Source organism: Marasmius oreades, chromosome 7, assembly GCF_018924745.1.
Source record: "Marasmius oreades isolate 03SP1 chromosome 7, whole genome shotgun sequence".
Lineage (NCBI taxonomy): Eukaryota > Fungi > Basidiomycota > Agaricomycetes > Agaricales > Marasmiaceae > Marasmius > Marasmius oreades.
Window position 1 is genome coordinate 3,494,752 of NC_057329.1, and position 15,669 is coordinate 3,510,420.

The 15,669-nt window shown below is 46.7% G+C and overlaps 5 protein-coding genes across 6 annotated transcripts; 3 read left to right on the top strand and 2 right to left on the bottom strand.

The window, feature by feature from the left end:
• Window positions 1-3,794: 3,794 nt before the first annotated feature.
• Window positions 3,795-4,160, bottom strand: E1B28_011847 (uncharacterized protein; the record flags this gene model as incomplete). The annotated part of the gene is made up of 1 exon (XM_043156904.1): window positions 3,795-4,160. One exon carries the CDS (start codon window positions 4,158-4,160, stop codon window positions 3,795-3,797), a length of 366 nt encoding a protein of 121 aa, XP_043006719.1.
• A 1,293-nt stretch (window positions 4,161-5,453) lies between these two features.
• E1B28_011848 (uncharacterized protein) lies at window positions 5,454-6,047 on the top strand (the record flags this gene model as incomplete). The annotated part of the gene is made up of 4 exons (XM_043156905.1): window positions 5,454-5,499; window positions 5,556-5,778; window positions 5,824-5,866; window positions 5,928-6,047. The coding sequence occupies 4 exons, from the start codon at window positions 5,454-5,456 to the stop codon at window positions 6,045-6,047; spliced, it is 432 nt and encodes a 143-aa protein (XP_043006720.1).
• A 3,259-nt stretch (window positions 6,048-9,306) lies between these two features.
• On the bottom strand, window positions 9,307-11,892 carry E1B28_011849 (uncharacterized protein). Its single transcript, XM_043156907.1, has 7 exons — window positions 11,746-11,892; window positions 11,472-11,684; window positions 11,139-11,415; window positions 10,970-11,085; window positions 10,227-10,910; window positions 10,094-10,162; window positions 9,307-10,036 (listed from the first exon to the last, which is right to left on the bottom strand). The coding sequence occupies exons 3-5, from the start codon at window positions 11,284-11,286 to the stop codon at window positions 10,257-10,259; spliced, it is 918 nt and encodes a 305-aa protein (XP_043006721.1). The 5' UTR covers window positions 11,287-11,415; window positions 11,472-11,684; window positions 11,746-11,892; the 3' UTR covers window positions 9,307-10,036; window positions 10,094-10,162; window positions 10,227-10,256.
• Window positions 9,888-10,121, top strand: E1B28_011850 (uncharacterized protein; the record flags this gene model as incomplete). Its single annotated transcript, XM_043156906.1, has 1 exon — window positions 9,888-10,121. The coding sequence occupies one exon, from the start codon at window positions 9,888-9,890 to the stop codon at window positions 10,119-10,121; it is 234 nt and encodes a 77-aa protein (XP_043006722.1).
• E1B28_011851 (uncharacterized protein) lies at window positions 11,893-15,558 on the top strand. Of its 2 annotated transcripts, XM_043156908.1 has the most exons (15): window positions 11,893-12,052; window positions 12,117-12,274; window positions 12,335-12,785; window positions 13,248-13,433; window positions 13,491-13,534; window positions 13,586-13,644; window positions 13,696-13,766; window positions 13,819-14,186; window positions 14,230-14,360; window positions 14,405-14,782; window positions 14,837-14,896; window positions 14,953-14,997; window positions 15,059-15,115; window positions 15,178-15,252; window positions 15,310-15,558. In XM_043156908.1, exons 3-15 carry the CDS (start codon window positions 12,612-12,614, stop codon window positions 15,396-15,398), a joined length of 1,737 nt encoding a protein of 578 aa, XP_043006723.1. In that variant the 5' UTR covers window positions 11,893-12,052; window positions 12,117-12,274; window positions 12,335-12,611; the 3' UTR covers window positions 15,399-15,558. The 2 variants fall into 2 exon arrangements, with proteins under 2 accessions (XP_043006723.1, XP_043006724.1); XM_043156909.1 differs by having other exon boundaries at window positions 12,335-13,433.
• Window positions 15,559-15,669: the final 111 nt, after the last annotated feature.

The following is a 15,669-nucleotide window of genomic DNA, read 5'->3' on the forward strand; positions in this document are numbered from 1 at the left end:
CTGGTATATCCCGAGCAAATTCATACTGATTGGATTTTGACAGGAATGGAGGCGTGATTTTTCGCAATGTTCAAAGGATTTTCTCAGGTATGTACGCTATGAATTCTTTCCATTGTGCTACGTGAACTGTTTTGGCAGGGATGTCCCACTTTTTGGTTACAACAAGTCGGCAGTTCCTTCTTTGATATTCTGTGGAGGTATATATTCATTGGCCGGATTCTAAACTCTCATTGATAATGTACTTTCAGAGCTCGTACCGCTTGCACATATGGAAGGTCGAATGGGATGGGTGGGGCTGTGCTACATGGAGTTACTGAGAGTGAGTGGACAATGTAGCCTTTATAGCTCATGTTGACCAATCAATGATACAGAACAGCTTGGGATGTTCAAGAAATGAACTGTGGATGGATCCTACGCAGGGAAGATTCTGTTGTGGACCAATTGGGCCGAAATGTCGGGATTGGCTGGAACAAAACCTTGGTGTCATAGTTCCTTCCGACGTGGAGTTCCTGAAAGAAGACGTCGTCATCCGATATTTCGCTAGCAAGCAAGACGATTGGGGGCTTCTTTATACGCTTACTTATAGTGGTCATGTTGAAAGACTTGACAATATCCCAACCCGCGTCATTTCGAGTTTGACGAACTCGATGATTGCTTTCTCCGAGGATGTACGGTGGCAGACTAGGACGGATTGTCTTGGCAAAAGGCAAATGATGCGAGATGGAGCAACACGGTAATCCTCTATCAAATTGACATTCATTGACTGATCTATTTTTAGGTTCTGTCTCCGAGACAATCGGCGCAGGATACAAGTAGGATCTGCCAACGAATCAGAATCTTGGCTCTTACAAGCGTCGAGTATTTTCCACACTCTCAACATCTCATTCGACGAGGACCTTTCCAACTATAGTGAGTATTTGTTGAAAATGCCGATTCTGCGCTAACGTCGGCAGAGCTCTTCTTCCCTTTCATCAAGCTCAAAGGCACACTTCAGAAATCCAAATGCAAACGACAACGACGCCAACGACTCCATATACCGATTTACTTTATTATCCTTCCTTTGTCAAATCCCGTCTGTCATTGGTCGTTCGATCCAACTGGCCAAACACCACTCTCGCTGGGAATGTGCAAGTACCTCGGCCTTCCATTCAAGCTAACCCTCGAAGTCATTCCCTACCGATTATCCTGGCCTACCAAGGTCTACAAACACATCCATGATCACCAAACTGCGAGAAAGTTCGACCCTAAAACCACGGATTTCGTACAATCTCTTGGGTACCCTACTATATTTAATGTCGTTCCTGCCGAGAACCGCTTCCAGGAGATTGTTGAAGGTAAGTTGACTAGTGGATTCGACGCTCTCTATTAATGCAATATTTTATGAACAGGACGGGATGACGTTCCCGCTGGTGTACACCGTGTACCGTCTTTGCCAATGGTCAAAAATGACTTAGAATGTGGGCTACCCACTTTGTGATCTAATGACTGGGACTTAATTTATCGACACAGTGGTTCTCGACTCCGTGTCAAACACTTACAGTGATCATGTAGAAGGTGAATCAACGATTCCCTCCTTTTTTTCATGCTCGCACTTACCTATAGTATGTTGTTTCTCCCAGATCCCAAAGAACTAGATGACTCTTTTTTGCTTGATTCGCTGTTCCATGAGACCGAAGGTAAAGCTCTGATTTAAACTACTTCTATATTTCCATTCATATCTGTTTTTTTGTGTCCAGGTTTCTCAAACATATCAAGTGCGAGTGATGCTAATCCTATGCAAACAGGGAATTCGGAGTATACTCGACGAGGTGAGCATCCGACGTCCCCTGCCATGGGATAACGTACGGAGTGTTGCCATTTTTAGGCGCGATGCGCTCGATACTGCGCAGACTTTTTGCCCCGTTGAATTGTATTGGCTTACAGGAATGAGACACAGCGCGTTGCGCGAAGATGAAGATATATACGGGGTAACGATGGGGTTTCCGTTTCAAATTGCCTAATTATCTTTCGTAAATGTTTAACGAGACGTAGATCCATCTCTGGAATTCACCACTAAGTTGGACACAACTTATTTATGACAATTATGTGCGATATCTGCCGCCCCGTCCGACCTTAGCCAACACAAGAGCACAACTAAACACAGGACGAACGAGGACAGAGGGGTACAACGGCTTTTTGGAAAATTTAAATAAGTGTTGGCAGCTGAAAATCCCATGCCTTTCCCACTATCGGGATGTCGGAGACATTGGACTAATGCAATCATCTTCGTCGTTTGTGAGAGGCGTAAACGGAGTACGGAAATGTGGATAAACTGAGGCGGTTCTATGTCTTTATTTCTTCCAAGTCTGCTCAAACCCTGATTTTCTCTATCTATTTTTTACACAACATGGAACGATGTCCTGATGAACCTGATGAACCATGTATAATCAAAACGAATCGTAGCCTATATTACCTAGGACGTGAAGAACAGAGCTTGACATCCATGTCCCTTTCGTCCTTACGCTCGCCCTCATCTCCAGCATTCCCGTGAGTACCCTCACTAACCTCGTCCATCAGTTCGTTCCTAGCACTGTCCAGCGCGCATCAGCCACGAAGCAGGCAATAAGAAGAGAGAGAAGACATTACCTTCTCGCACACGACCAGTGATCTCAGGCTCAGGTAACGACAACCACCAAGGCCTAAAGGGTCAATCAGTGTCGAGATGGAAGGTACTATAGACGGCGTACCTCAGATTCGAAGAACACCCAGGCGATATCTCCGCTCAACAGACGTGGCAACAATACATATGGCGTGAACTTGCGTGCCCCCAATAGGAGGTATCACAACTAGCTGCAATCCGCAAGGGAGTTGGGTCCGCTCCAAAGGAGGCCAGATGTGGAAGTGGTAGAGGGATTGGAGGTTAGGATTGAGTTACGATGTGTAGGAGGTGCAGCGAATAGTATCGGGGAAGAAAACGACAAGTTGCGTCGAGAGAGGGATCATCTTCTGACATCGATCTTCTGCCATCGATTACAGTACGTGAATAGCTCCGGCAGGAAGGCGCGAGTGTCAATGTTTCAGGAGTCGTGACTAGTGTTTGTGACGGATTGAAATCGGGTTAATAGGCGAGTTCTGGGGCTGACGATCTTGAGGTGATGTACAGTCTACCGTGGAACTTGAGAAGTGAAGGGATCTCGAACGTGTGCGAGAAATGTAACATCTAGGTGGGTTGAAGCATCGGTCAATCGGACTGGGAGGGAAAAACGAAGCCCACGTAATCGAGTTCTGTGCATGAACCAACCAAACGACCCCCAATAGCGTACCCGCCTTACAACACATCTCAACCTGGCTTATCCCGGCTACCCGCAACTGCGGCATAACGTCTGATAGCAATAGCCCTATCACCTGTCAAGGAATACCGTCGGTTTCTGTTCAAACACTAAGGGTCGATAACTGAAAGAGGAAACATACTCGGAACGAATGCAACACCCACCATCGATATCCTTCAATTCAATCCTTTCATGTCCTAATGCACGTCCATCGCAACACTATATCCGACTTTCCTTTCGCCTCCGAAACCGTTCCCCGGAGTGTATCGCCTACGATTCCATCTCTTGTCGGTGAGATGAATGGTCAACGGCCATGGGAATGTAGTCATGAACTCGCGACGTCGGACCCTCATGGCAATGGTGAGAGAACGAGAATTTTTGAGTTGGCCGCGTGGTCGCCACGTCACCAGTTGCTCTACCCCCGTCTCCTAGATTCTATGCCCTCTGTTCTTCTCTGATCTTCCCTGATTGTCTCGTTCACGGGCTTCAAGGTTTTAAAAAAAAATCGAAAGTCGCATGCTTTCTTTTCCGTCTGCACCAGATCCGACGTGGTACTGCTAGAATAGGTGTTGAAGAGGATGAACGAGGATAATATTGGAGAGAGAAAAGCACAGCGCTGATGATAACAGCTGTAACGTGCGGCTGGGAGCAAGCAGGCTGTGACGGTGGTAACACAGGGCCAAGCGACATCGTAAGGCGTGGTGGAACGATTGAATGTGGATCTGGGTGACGATGGCCATGAGGAGTGGAGTAGCGATCCCGTGGAAGTTGCAAGAAGGGATGGGCATATGGATGTATGACCTTGACAGGGACATCCGCAGCGCTTGACGGTACAAGTGTGATGACTCGCATGTGAAGAGGGAATCCCAGACCTCGAACTGTGAGCTAGATGGAGAACCTAGACATGTCCGAGGTGGCAGCTAATAATAAAGGCGTGAATTCGTTAGTACGCTGGGGAATGAACATCGCTAACCTCCAAAGCACTTCGAAAACCCTCTCGAACCAGGCACGCATTGTCCTCTTTCTTCCTTTTTTCCTTGAGGTCTGCGTCTCCGACATATGCCACCCCCCCCTCATTGTATCAGAGAACAAGTCTCCGAACCTTCATGCTTCGTTATTTTCAGGTTGTTCTTGCCCAATTGTTCGCCCTCTAGCTCGCTGCTATGTGTCTTCATCTTCGGGCGGAAACAACCTAAACTTGACGTATTGTTGGAGGACGGACAGAATTCTAGGTATAATAAGCGCCCCGAAATTTACAGTAGGCGAACGTACCCAAGAGCAATGGTGACTTTGAGAGAAATCCATGGGGAAGTTAGACACACACGTCGATGTGGGCGTTGTGGTTCAAGATACAATGTGGCTGTGTACCATTCCCCTCCAGTGCTACCATCAACAACGACGACGAGTCACAATCGTAGCGACCTCGAACATTTTCAGTGAATCCTATTCTCCATGCGCTTCTAAAAATCTGCTTGTGTTTCAGAACAATGATTCTTGACATCGACGTACTCGTTATTCCTCCACAAATTAAAAGTCACTTCCTGGGACAACCACCTTCCATGAAATCCTTACGTTCTCACCTATATTATCCCATGATGGCGCTATAAAAAACCAGCAGGCGACGCACGAGCAAATCAATAAAAAGGCGCTACTTGTGCAGACCCAGATTTCGTAGGCGAGATCTTCAACGCTCTTTACTTCTCGCTGGTGCGCTCTTGGCTCTTGGTTTGTCTAACTGGTGAAGAGGTATGTCTTCATTGACTATTGTGGTACTTGACCTGACAATACTCAAACAGAGCGATAGTTTTGCAATGAGCGTGTTGAATTAACATAAATTTGCTTTCAGTGATACCCTCGAGTTGTAATCCTCTTGAGACTCGGAAGTCGAATGTCACAGCTGGTTTGAAATTTTTGGCGTTAGGAGGGATGGGCGGCTTCACTTCTGCCGTACCAGTACGTCCTCGTTTTCTGCTTGAAAAGATCAATCGCCTGATACCTCAGACTGATTGCATGCGTATCTCTTCGCAGCCGAACCCATGAATGACACTCAAATATCCGCTCACTAAACTCCTTCCATCCTCGGGCACATCACCCTAGGCTTGTCCCAGACCCATATCTTTGCTACTCTCCTGCTAACTTCACGTGATGGTTCAGGCGGCAGGTGTCGAATGGCATGAATTTTGCGTTTGTAGTGTGTAATGATTCCTCGATCGCCGGTTTCTTCATCTGATCTGGTGACCTCGTCAGATTTCAAGAATCAAGATAACTGTTGCGGAAGAATTCATCTCCATTCGTCAAACAGGGAAAAACTCGAATTAACTCGTCTACTTTACGAGCGAGGTTGGATCGATGCAGAGACTTTTGGCACGGAGCTCGTGGAACGTGGCCAAGTGACAGCAATCACGTGGAACGAGGCGCCTTTCTCGTTTCACCTTCGCCTGCCGTTGCACGCCCTCCCTTTTCAGCGAGAGTAAGTTGGTTTCAGTCGATATATGTTCGAACGTCAGCTTTGAAGGCCTCGCTGTGCTCGTCCCCGACGTTTTGACGGTTTATTACTGGTAAGTTGTCCAGTTTAACGTGCAAGTTTCCATGCGCCAATTTCATACATCTTTTTCTCAGTCATGCCTCTCTATTAATGATTCACTTTCAGTCTTGCGATCGACCGTCGTCGGAGGCGTGGACCGATTCTTGGGCTTCCATTCACAATCAGATAATCAAGGCCTTGATGGATTGGGATGAGATCAATCACTACCGTAAAGTCGGGCTACTAGAGAGTCAATGCAGAGGTGCGTATGTCTTACGCTTAAACCTTGATTAGATTCTGAAGTTCATCTTTCAGTTCACCGAGGTCGAACCAGGCCGGACATTCATGAGGCCTCAACAGTCCATGTAGCTCTATAATAATACTTCGAGGCCTAGGTCGATTATACCTGAGTCCTGACGTTCAGCTTATGGGAACGATGTAACTGAGTTAGACGTTTCGGGCCGCGATATCTCCTCAAGCAGTGTTGAGGCGATGAAGATCATGTATTTCTGTCTGTCATGCGCCAATATATATACGGCATTCAAACATGTGCCTTCCTGCCCCTCTACCATTACCATCTTTTCCCCCATTCTTTCCCCGTCCGACACCTCCCTAGATCGATTTCCGCTCCCATCCCTCAATGTCAGACTCGAATCGTTCTATGATGGGGGTCTTTACCGGTGCATCCAAAGTCAACGTCGGGAACAGCAACATCTCGAGCGTCGGAAGAGATCAGTATCAGTATAACTACTACACGACGCCGACACGATGCGAGAAGAGGGGGGTTGACAAGAGTCTACCAGAACTTTCCGAGGTATGTATTAATAATTCGGTATATACGACTGGTTACTCATGACACGCTCCCAGTTCACCGAAATCAAGCGAGGCGATATATACAAAACCAAGGACGGAGTCTGTTATTCCTGGAATCTATGTTCAAATCGGAAGGACGACACAGAGGCGGCTGTTTATCATGCAGAGCTCAACATCACTGGATCGTTTGGACAGAAGAAATTTACTGTGAAGACGTATCGCGGGCGGAATGCGATGAAGGTAAGTGCGGAGCGCCGGTATATCCCGAGCAAATTCATACTGATTGGATTTTGACAGGAATGGAGGCGTGATTTTGCGCAATGTTCAAAGGATTTTCTCAGGTATGTATGCTATGAATTCTTTCCATTGTGCCACGCGAACGGTTTTGGCAGGGATGTCCCACTTTTTGGTTACAACAAGTCGGCAGTTCCTTCTTTGATATTCTGTGGAGGTATATACTCATTGGCCAAATTCTAAACTCTCATTGATAATGTACTTTCAGAGTTCGTACCGCTTGCACATATGGAAGGTCGAATGGGATGGGTGGGGTGGTTCTACATGGAGTTACTGAGAGTGAGTGGACAATGTAGCCTTTATAGTTCGCGTTGACCGATCAATGATACAGACTAGCTTGGGTTGTTCAAGAAATGAGCTGTGGATGGATCCTACGCAAGGAAGATTCTGTCGTGGACCAATTGGGCCAAAATGTCGGTTTTGGCTGGAAGAAGACCTCGGTGTCATAGTTCCTTCCGACGTGGAATTCCTGAAAGAAGACGTCATCATTCGATATTTCGCTAGCAAGCAAGACGATCGGGCGCTTCTTTTCACGCTTACTTATACTAATCATTATGAAATACTGCACGATATCCCCAGTCACACCCGCGTCGTTTCGAGTTTGACAAACTCGACGATTGCCTTCATCGAGAGTGTGCGGTGGCGGAGTTGGACGGATTGTCTTGGAAAATGGCAAATAATGCCAGATGAAGCAATAAGGTAATTTCCATCTGATTGACCTTCATTGACTGATCTATTGTTAGGTTCACTCTCCGAGACAATCGGCGCAAGATAGAAGTAGAATCTGTTGGTGAATCGATCGCTTGGCTCGCACAGGCGTTGAGTGTTTTCCACGCTCTCAACATCTCGATGGACGAGGACCTTTCCACCTACAGTGAGTATTTGTTGAAAATGCTAATTCCACGCTAAAGTCGTCAGAGCTCTTCCACCCTTATATCAAGCTCACAGGCACACTTCAGAAATCCAAACACAAACGGCAACGACGCCAACTACTACGTACACCCATTTATTTCGTTATCCGTCCTTCGTTAAATCCCATCTATCATTGGTCATTCAATTCAACTGGCCAAACACCACTCTTGCCAGAAATGTGCAAGTACCTCGGCCTTCCCTTCAAGCTATCCCTCCGAGCAACTTACCAACAATTATCCTGGCCTACCAAGATTTACAAACACATCCATGATTACCAAACTGCAAGAAAGTTTGACCCCCAAACCACGGATTTCACACAATCTCTTGGGGACCCTATATTTAATGTCGTTCCTGCCGAGAACCGCTTCCACGAGATTGTTGAAGGTAAGTTGACTAGCGAATCCGACATTCTCTCTTAATTCAATATTTTATGAACAGAAGTTCTCGCTGGTGTACCGTCTTTGCCAATGGTCAAAGATGACTCAGAATGTGAGCTACTCACTTTGTGATCTGACTGGCAATTGGACTGATTTTACCCACACAGTGGTTCTCGAATCCGAGTCGAACACTTACAGTGATCACATAGAAGGTGAATCACTGATTCCTTCCTCTTTTCATGCTCGCACTTACCGACATGTTGTTTCTCCCAGATAACTAGATGACTCTTTCTCGCTTGATTCACTGTTCTATGAGACCGAAGGTAAACCTCCGATTTAAACTACTTCTATATTTTCATTCATATCTGTTTCTTTTGTGTCCAGAATCCTCAAACATATCGAGCGCGAGTGATGCTAATTCCGTGCAAACAGGGAATTCGGAGTACACTCAACTAGGTGAGCATCCGACGTTGCCTGCCATGGTATAATGTATTGGGTGTTGCCATTTTTAGGCACGATGAACTCAATACTGAACACACTTTTTGCCCCGTTCACATGGGAAGCTATCGAAGGTTCAGGTATTTCAGCAGCAGCAATCTAAGTAGATGCCAACGCCATCTCAGAGAATGGTAGTATTTTAACACTGTACTTTCAAAACCACGATTTTGTTGTATTGGCTTACAAAATAATAAACAGCGTGTTCAAGTTGCACGAAAATGAAGGGTACTTATGCCCAGATATTTAACGGTGGGCCGGTAGTGTAACGGTACTCGGACCACAGATATACTATACCTACCGCTCGTTAACGCTAGCGCTCAGCGCTCATTTTTCATGAATGATTCAAGGTTTTGGAGGGTCCCTTCGGCTTTTTTCTCAACGCCACCGCCTGAATTCAGAGTCGTGCTCGATAACGATAGGTGAGCCTTTTGATTTCATGATCCTGTACTCACGTTACCGAGTGGAACACCAGCCCAGGTCCGCCAATGACAGGATGCTCGCACGAGTGTTGAGTCGAAAAGCTGTTTATAGTGCGTATCTAGATGAGCCGGATTACGGGGAGCCGGACTTCTACTACTATGGGGCGTTCAGAGAAGCTCCCCAGATCCGTTTGATATCCTGTCCTTGACTTCCCATTCTTCTCCAAAAGCCCAGGCGTCCATTTTTGTGGACACAAATCACGAAATTCGAGGGCTCCACTACCGCACCTTGAATAATATTGCACCGAACCTGGAATGGCTTCGTCTGGAGCTGGTCAGCGACGCCATCGAAGCTGTAAATTGTGGACGATCCACCGAAGACACTATCTGCCTCCCTAAATTGCGAACGCTCGCCATAAAGATCTACATGCGTTCACCGGATCATCCTACTCTCGAGCAACCCGTTTCGTCATTTCGACGGATCAACCACCTGTCCTTCCCCTCCCTCGAAAACCTTTCGATAACCACCGAATTTCCATTTTTACCCGCACCTTTCCACATATTCGCAGAAGCTCTCTGCCACTCACCCTGCACCCTCCAGAGTCTCGAAATTTCAGGATACACCCGGGAAATAGAAGATATATTCAAACTTCTGAAGGCTGTTCCTACAGTCCGCCATTTCTGCCTGTGAGTCCGAGTCCACGGTCCCCTTCAATTTCAGGACGTTGTTTTACCACATATCATGAACAGAGGCGACGAGGCTCTACTCCCCCGATTAGACATCCTCGAGCTCAAGTTTCCCGAGCGTTTTGAAATCTATGAACTCGATAAGCACCCGCTGGCCGCTTTGAAACGCTTGCGTTGGGCCACTGATCCGGACGATTCGTCTTTCTTTGGGAGTGGACATCAGAGGGAGGGCGTATCGTTTATATGTGATCAATACGTTACCTTGTTTCTCCGGGTCACTCCTCTTTAGACCACCTGAAAGAGAAAGGCTTGACGGTTGATGTTCGGGGTCTAGTAAGTGTATAAACGAATAATGTTAGACAAACAGTGCTGTAGAATACGAGAATCAACTAACTGTTACCGAGAAATGCTACTACAGGGTGCTCTAGAGAACCCCATACCCCCTACTCCCCATCAACCACACAACAATCTTCTCCCCGACCGCTGTCAAGTTCTTGCCAAAAGCCCCGCAATCTACCATCATATCCTCATGTACCCCACCATCCTCTACGTCCACCTCAACATCCACTCTTCTTTCCCCTCTCAAAACAGAAGCTTTGATTTCGTCGTACACCCCAATTCCATCATCCAACAAACACTCCGCACCACCGACAGTGACGAGAATTCGATCCGTCAACTCGTCTATACCATCAAACCACTGTTTTCCTGCTGAGAGAACTTTCACGTACGGTACGTGACTATCTCGAACACCCGCGAGATATTTCACCCCATACCCCGTCAGAGTAGCAGGGGCAAGGAAGTCTGTGGCGTCATTTTGGGTGTAAGATGGAGTTGGTTGGTCTAGAGACAACCATGGTGAGATGAGGAGAATGCCAGAGACGGGCTGAGCGGGAGTGAGGGGTGAAGGAGGTACTTCGTCTACCGGAAGAGTGTTGCTGATCAGTTGGAGAACGAGGTTGGCACCGGCAGAGTCGCCTGCAACGTGTAGTTTGGAAGGTGAGATGCAGGAAGTGTTCAAGATATGATAGTGCAAGGGCGATTTCCGTGAGTTGCGTTGGGAAGGTACGAGGGTAGATAGCTGTAGAATAGGCAGGGTTAGAGTCCAAGAGAAGAGCGAATGGCGAAAAAAACGCTCACAATACTCCATTGCGACGATGGCAAGCTCTTTTCCTCCCGTTCTTCTGGCGTATTCGCGTTGAACAAACAGCCAAAGATGAGCATATAATCTGAGATGGGTAACATGAAGCCTCCGCCTGTCCAACAAGTCAGTATGGTGCGTCTGGGGTGGTGGGGAAGGAAGTCGCACCATGAACATAGAACACAACCTTCTCGGCATTCTTATTCCCAATCCACATCAGCTTTCTTCCTGACTGCGAGACCTCCTCCAACAACGGCTCAACCCTCCATTGTCTTGTCCAACTCCTGTAGATTCTTGTTGTCGACCCAGTACCCATTGAACCTGCTAACCGTAGCCGTCCGGGTAATGTAATGAAGGTAAGCCTCAAAAAGCAGCCGTCTGAGCTTCTTTTTCTTCAGCGCGTCCGAAAATGAGGAAATAGCAAGGGTGTAGAGGAGTACCAAAGCTGTTGTTGTGATCAGTCTAAAAGGGCAAGCACAAATGACTGTTCAAGGAACGTACGAAGTTGCAAAACCTTCGAGCAATGCGAGCTTTTCGAAGAGGGTTATTGAAGGCACCATGGTGGACTTGTCCTGCATGAAAGAGGAGAGAGACGGCTTTGCGAACTGCTATTCGGTACCACTATACCAGTTGACGCAAACAACCGTTATCACGGGCAAAACCATGAGAGTTGTCAGATCATGGGTGGTACCGTGGACCGTGGTTCACCGAAATCTAATAGTAACAGAGACCTGCTCGTATTAGAGAAAATGCTTCATGAAAGTATTGAACTCACAACTCTCATAAGCTCCTCGATGCAGCTCAACAGCGATCTTCGGTGATGTTGAAAATGCTGATATTTGGGACTCTCGGGACGTGGACGTCCCTGGGTAGAAAGTAGAATATGTCCGTGGACCAGCAAAGCAATCACGTGGAAAGAGGAACCGCTTTTCCTTCACCTTCACCCTGCAGCCTTCACCTTGCAGTTGAACGTCAGCTAATTTGAAGGCCCCGCTTTGGCCGAATGCTGACAAGCGTGTTGCTCGTCATCCGCAGTTCATCAACGGCTCCGGTGAATGTTCATGACAGTATAAGTACCACTGGTAAGTTTCCCGGTTTAACTTCGCGCAAGTTTCCATTGCGCTAATTTCATACATCTTTTCTCAGTCTTGCAATGATTCACTTTCAGTCTTGCAATCGACAGTTGTCGGGGCGTGGCCCTCCGTTCACAATCGGATATTCAAGGCCTCGATGAATACCTTCAATCTCTACCATATGATGAGAATAGATTGAGAGAAGTCGGACTACTAGAGTTTCAATCCCGAGTGCGTATTTCTTGCACTCTAAACCTCGATTAGATTCTGAAGTTCATCGACATCCTTCAGTTCACCGAGGTCGAGCCAGGCCGGACATTCATGAGGCCTCGTTCAACTATACCTGAGTCCTGACATTCAGCTTATGAAAACAATGCACCGAGTTCGACGTCTCAGGCCCAGGCCGCGATATCTCCTCAAGCAGGGTTGAGGCGATGAAGACCACCTATTCGATATATATACCGCATTCAAACAGGTGCCTTCCTGCCCTTCTACCACTACCCATCTTTTCCCTCCATTTTCCCCCCGTCTGACACCTCGCCAGCTCGTTTTCCGCTCCCATCCCTCAATGACAGACTCGAATCGTTCTACGATGGGGGTCTTTACCGGTGCATCCAAAGTCAAGATAGGGAACAGTAACATCTCGAGCGTCGGAAGAGATCAGTATCAGTATAACTACTACACGACACCGACACGATGCGAGAAGAGGAGGGTTGACAGGAGTCTACCAGAACTTTCCGAGGTATGTATTAGTCGCGTTCAAAGTTGAAACAGCTACTTTGTAAGTCTGTAAGTCGGCCCAGTTGTAAGTGCCAAACAACTGAAAAAGGAAGGTGATTAGTAAGACTGCCGCGCGACACGTTTGAGGTTTCCGTGAGCTCCCTCCCACCCTCCACTGCTTGCTGGGACTAAGTTTTGGGCTTAATTAGGACAAATCGACTAGCTTGAACTATTATGAGAAAATATAGAGAGTTTTAAACTCAAAAACGGTAGAATGAACGCCTGACGTATTGAACTGGGGTGGGCATTATTTTTTTCGAGCGAGCTGGGCTGGCGCGGCAGTCTTACTAATCACATTCCTTTTTTGGTTGTTTAGCACTTACAGCTGGGCCGATTTACAGACTTACAAAGTAGCTGTTTCAACTTTGAACGCGACTATTAATAATTCGGTATATACGACTGGTTACTCATGACACGCTCCCAGTTCACCGAAATCAAGCGGGGCGATATATACAAAACCAAGGACGGAGTCTTTTATTCCTGGAATCTGTGTTCAAATGGGAAGGACGACACAGAGGCGGCTGTTTATCATGCAGAGCTCAACATCACTGGATCGTTTGGACAGAAGAAGTTTACTGTGAAGACGTACCACGGGCGGAATGCGATGAAGGTAGGCGTGGAGCGTTGGTATGTCCCGAGAAAATTCATAATGATTTGATTTTGACAGGAATGGAGGCGTGATTTTGCGCAATGTTCAAAGGATCTTCTCAGGTATGTACGTTATGAATTCTTTCGATTGTGCTACGTGAACTGTTTTGGCAGGGATGTCCCACTTTTTGGTTTCAACAAGTCGGCAGTTCCTTCGTTGATATTCTGTGGAGGTATATATTCATTCGCTGAATTCTAAACTCTCGTTGATAATGAACTTTCAGAGCTCGTACCGCTTGCACATATGGAAGGTCGAATGGGAGGGGTGGGGTTGTTCTACACGGAGTTACTGAGAGTGAGTGGACAATGTAGCCATGATAGTGACCGTCAACCAATCAATGATACAGAACAGCTTGGGTTGTGCAAGAAATGAACTGTGGATGGATCCTAAGCAAGGAAGATTCTGTCGTGGACCGATTGGGCCAAATTGTCGGTTTTGGAGGGACGGAGACTTCAGTGTCATAGTTCCTTCCGACGTGGAGTTCCTGAAAGAAGACGTCATCATTCGGTATCTCGCTAGCAAGCAAGAAGACTGGGGACTTCTTTATACACTTGGTTATGCTAGTCATATTGAAATACTGCACGATATCCCCAGTCACACCCGCGTCGTTTCGAGTTTGACGAACTCGATGATTGCTTTCATGAAGAATTTACGGTGGCGGAATCATACAGATTGTCTTGACAAATGGCGAGAGATGCCAGATGGAGCGAGAAGGTAATCCTATCGAATTGACCTTCATTGACTGATCTAGTTTCAGGTTTAATCTCACAGACGATCGGCGCAAGATACGGGTAGAATCTTTTTATGAATCAGACTCTTGGCTCTTACAAGCGTTGAGTGTTTTCCACACTCTCAACATCTCATTCGACGAGGACCTTTCCTCCTACAGTGAGTATTTGTTGAAAATGCCGATTCTGTGCTAACGTCAGCAGAATACGTCGACCCTTATATCAAGCTCACAGGCACACTTCAGAAATCCAAACGCAAACGTCAAAGACGCCAATCACTCTTTCCACCCGTTTATTTCATTATCCGTCCTTCGTTAAATCCCGTCTATCATTGGTCGTTCGATCCAACTGGCCAAACACCACTCTTGCCAGAAATGTGCAAGTACCTCGGCCTTCCCTTCAAGCTATCCCTCAAAGTAACTCCCTTCCAATTTTCCTGGCCTACCAAGGTCTACGAACACATCCATGATTACCAAATTTCGAGGAAGTTTGACCCCAAAACCACGGATTTCGCACAGGCTGTTGGGTACCCTATATTTAATGTCGTTGCTGCCGAGAACCGCTTCCACGAGATTGTTGAAGGTAAGTTGACTAGCGGGTCCGATGTTCTCTATTAATGCAATATTTTATGGACAGGACAGCATGAAGTTCCCGCTGGTGTACCGTCTTTGGCGATGGTCAGAGATGGCTCAGAATGTGAGCTATGAAAATTTGTACTCTAACTGGCAATCAGACTTATTTTACCAACACAGTGGTTCCTGAATCCGAGTCGAACACTTACAGTGATCACGTAGAAGGTGAATCAATGATTTCTTCCTTTTTTCATGCTCGCACTTACCAACATATTGTTTCTCCCAGATCCCGAAGAACTAGACGACTCTTTTTCGCTTGATTCGCTGTTCTATGAGACCGAAGGTAAACCTCCGATTTAAGCTACTTCTATATTTTCATTCATTATCTGTTTCTTTTGCATCCAGGATCCTCAAACATATCGAGCGCGAGTGATGCTAATCCTGTGCAAACAGGGAATGCGGTCCAGTATACTCGACGAGGTGAGCATCCGACGTCGCCTGCCATGATATAACGTACTGAGTGTTGCCATTTTTTAGGCAGGATGAACTCGATACTGGACACACTTTTTACCCCGTTCACATGGGAAGCTATCGAAGGTTCAGGTATTTCAGCAGCAGCAATCTAGAGGCCACGGTAATATTTTACCACTACGGTACTTCCGAAACCGCGATTTCGTTGTATTGACTTGCAGAAATAATAATAGCGCGTTCAAGTTGCACGAAAATGAAGGTTATATGTACGGGGTGACAATGGGCCGACGGTAGTGTAACAGTACTCGGACCACAAATATACTATACTTACCGCTCGCCAACGCTAGCGCTCATGCACATGAATGAATGAATGATTTTTCGGAGGGTCCCTCGGCTTTTCTTCCAACGCCACTGCCTGAATTCAGA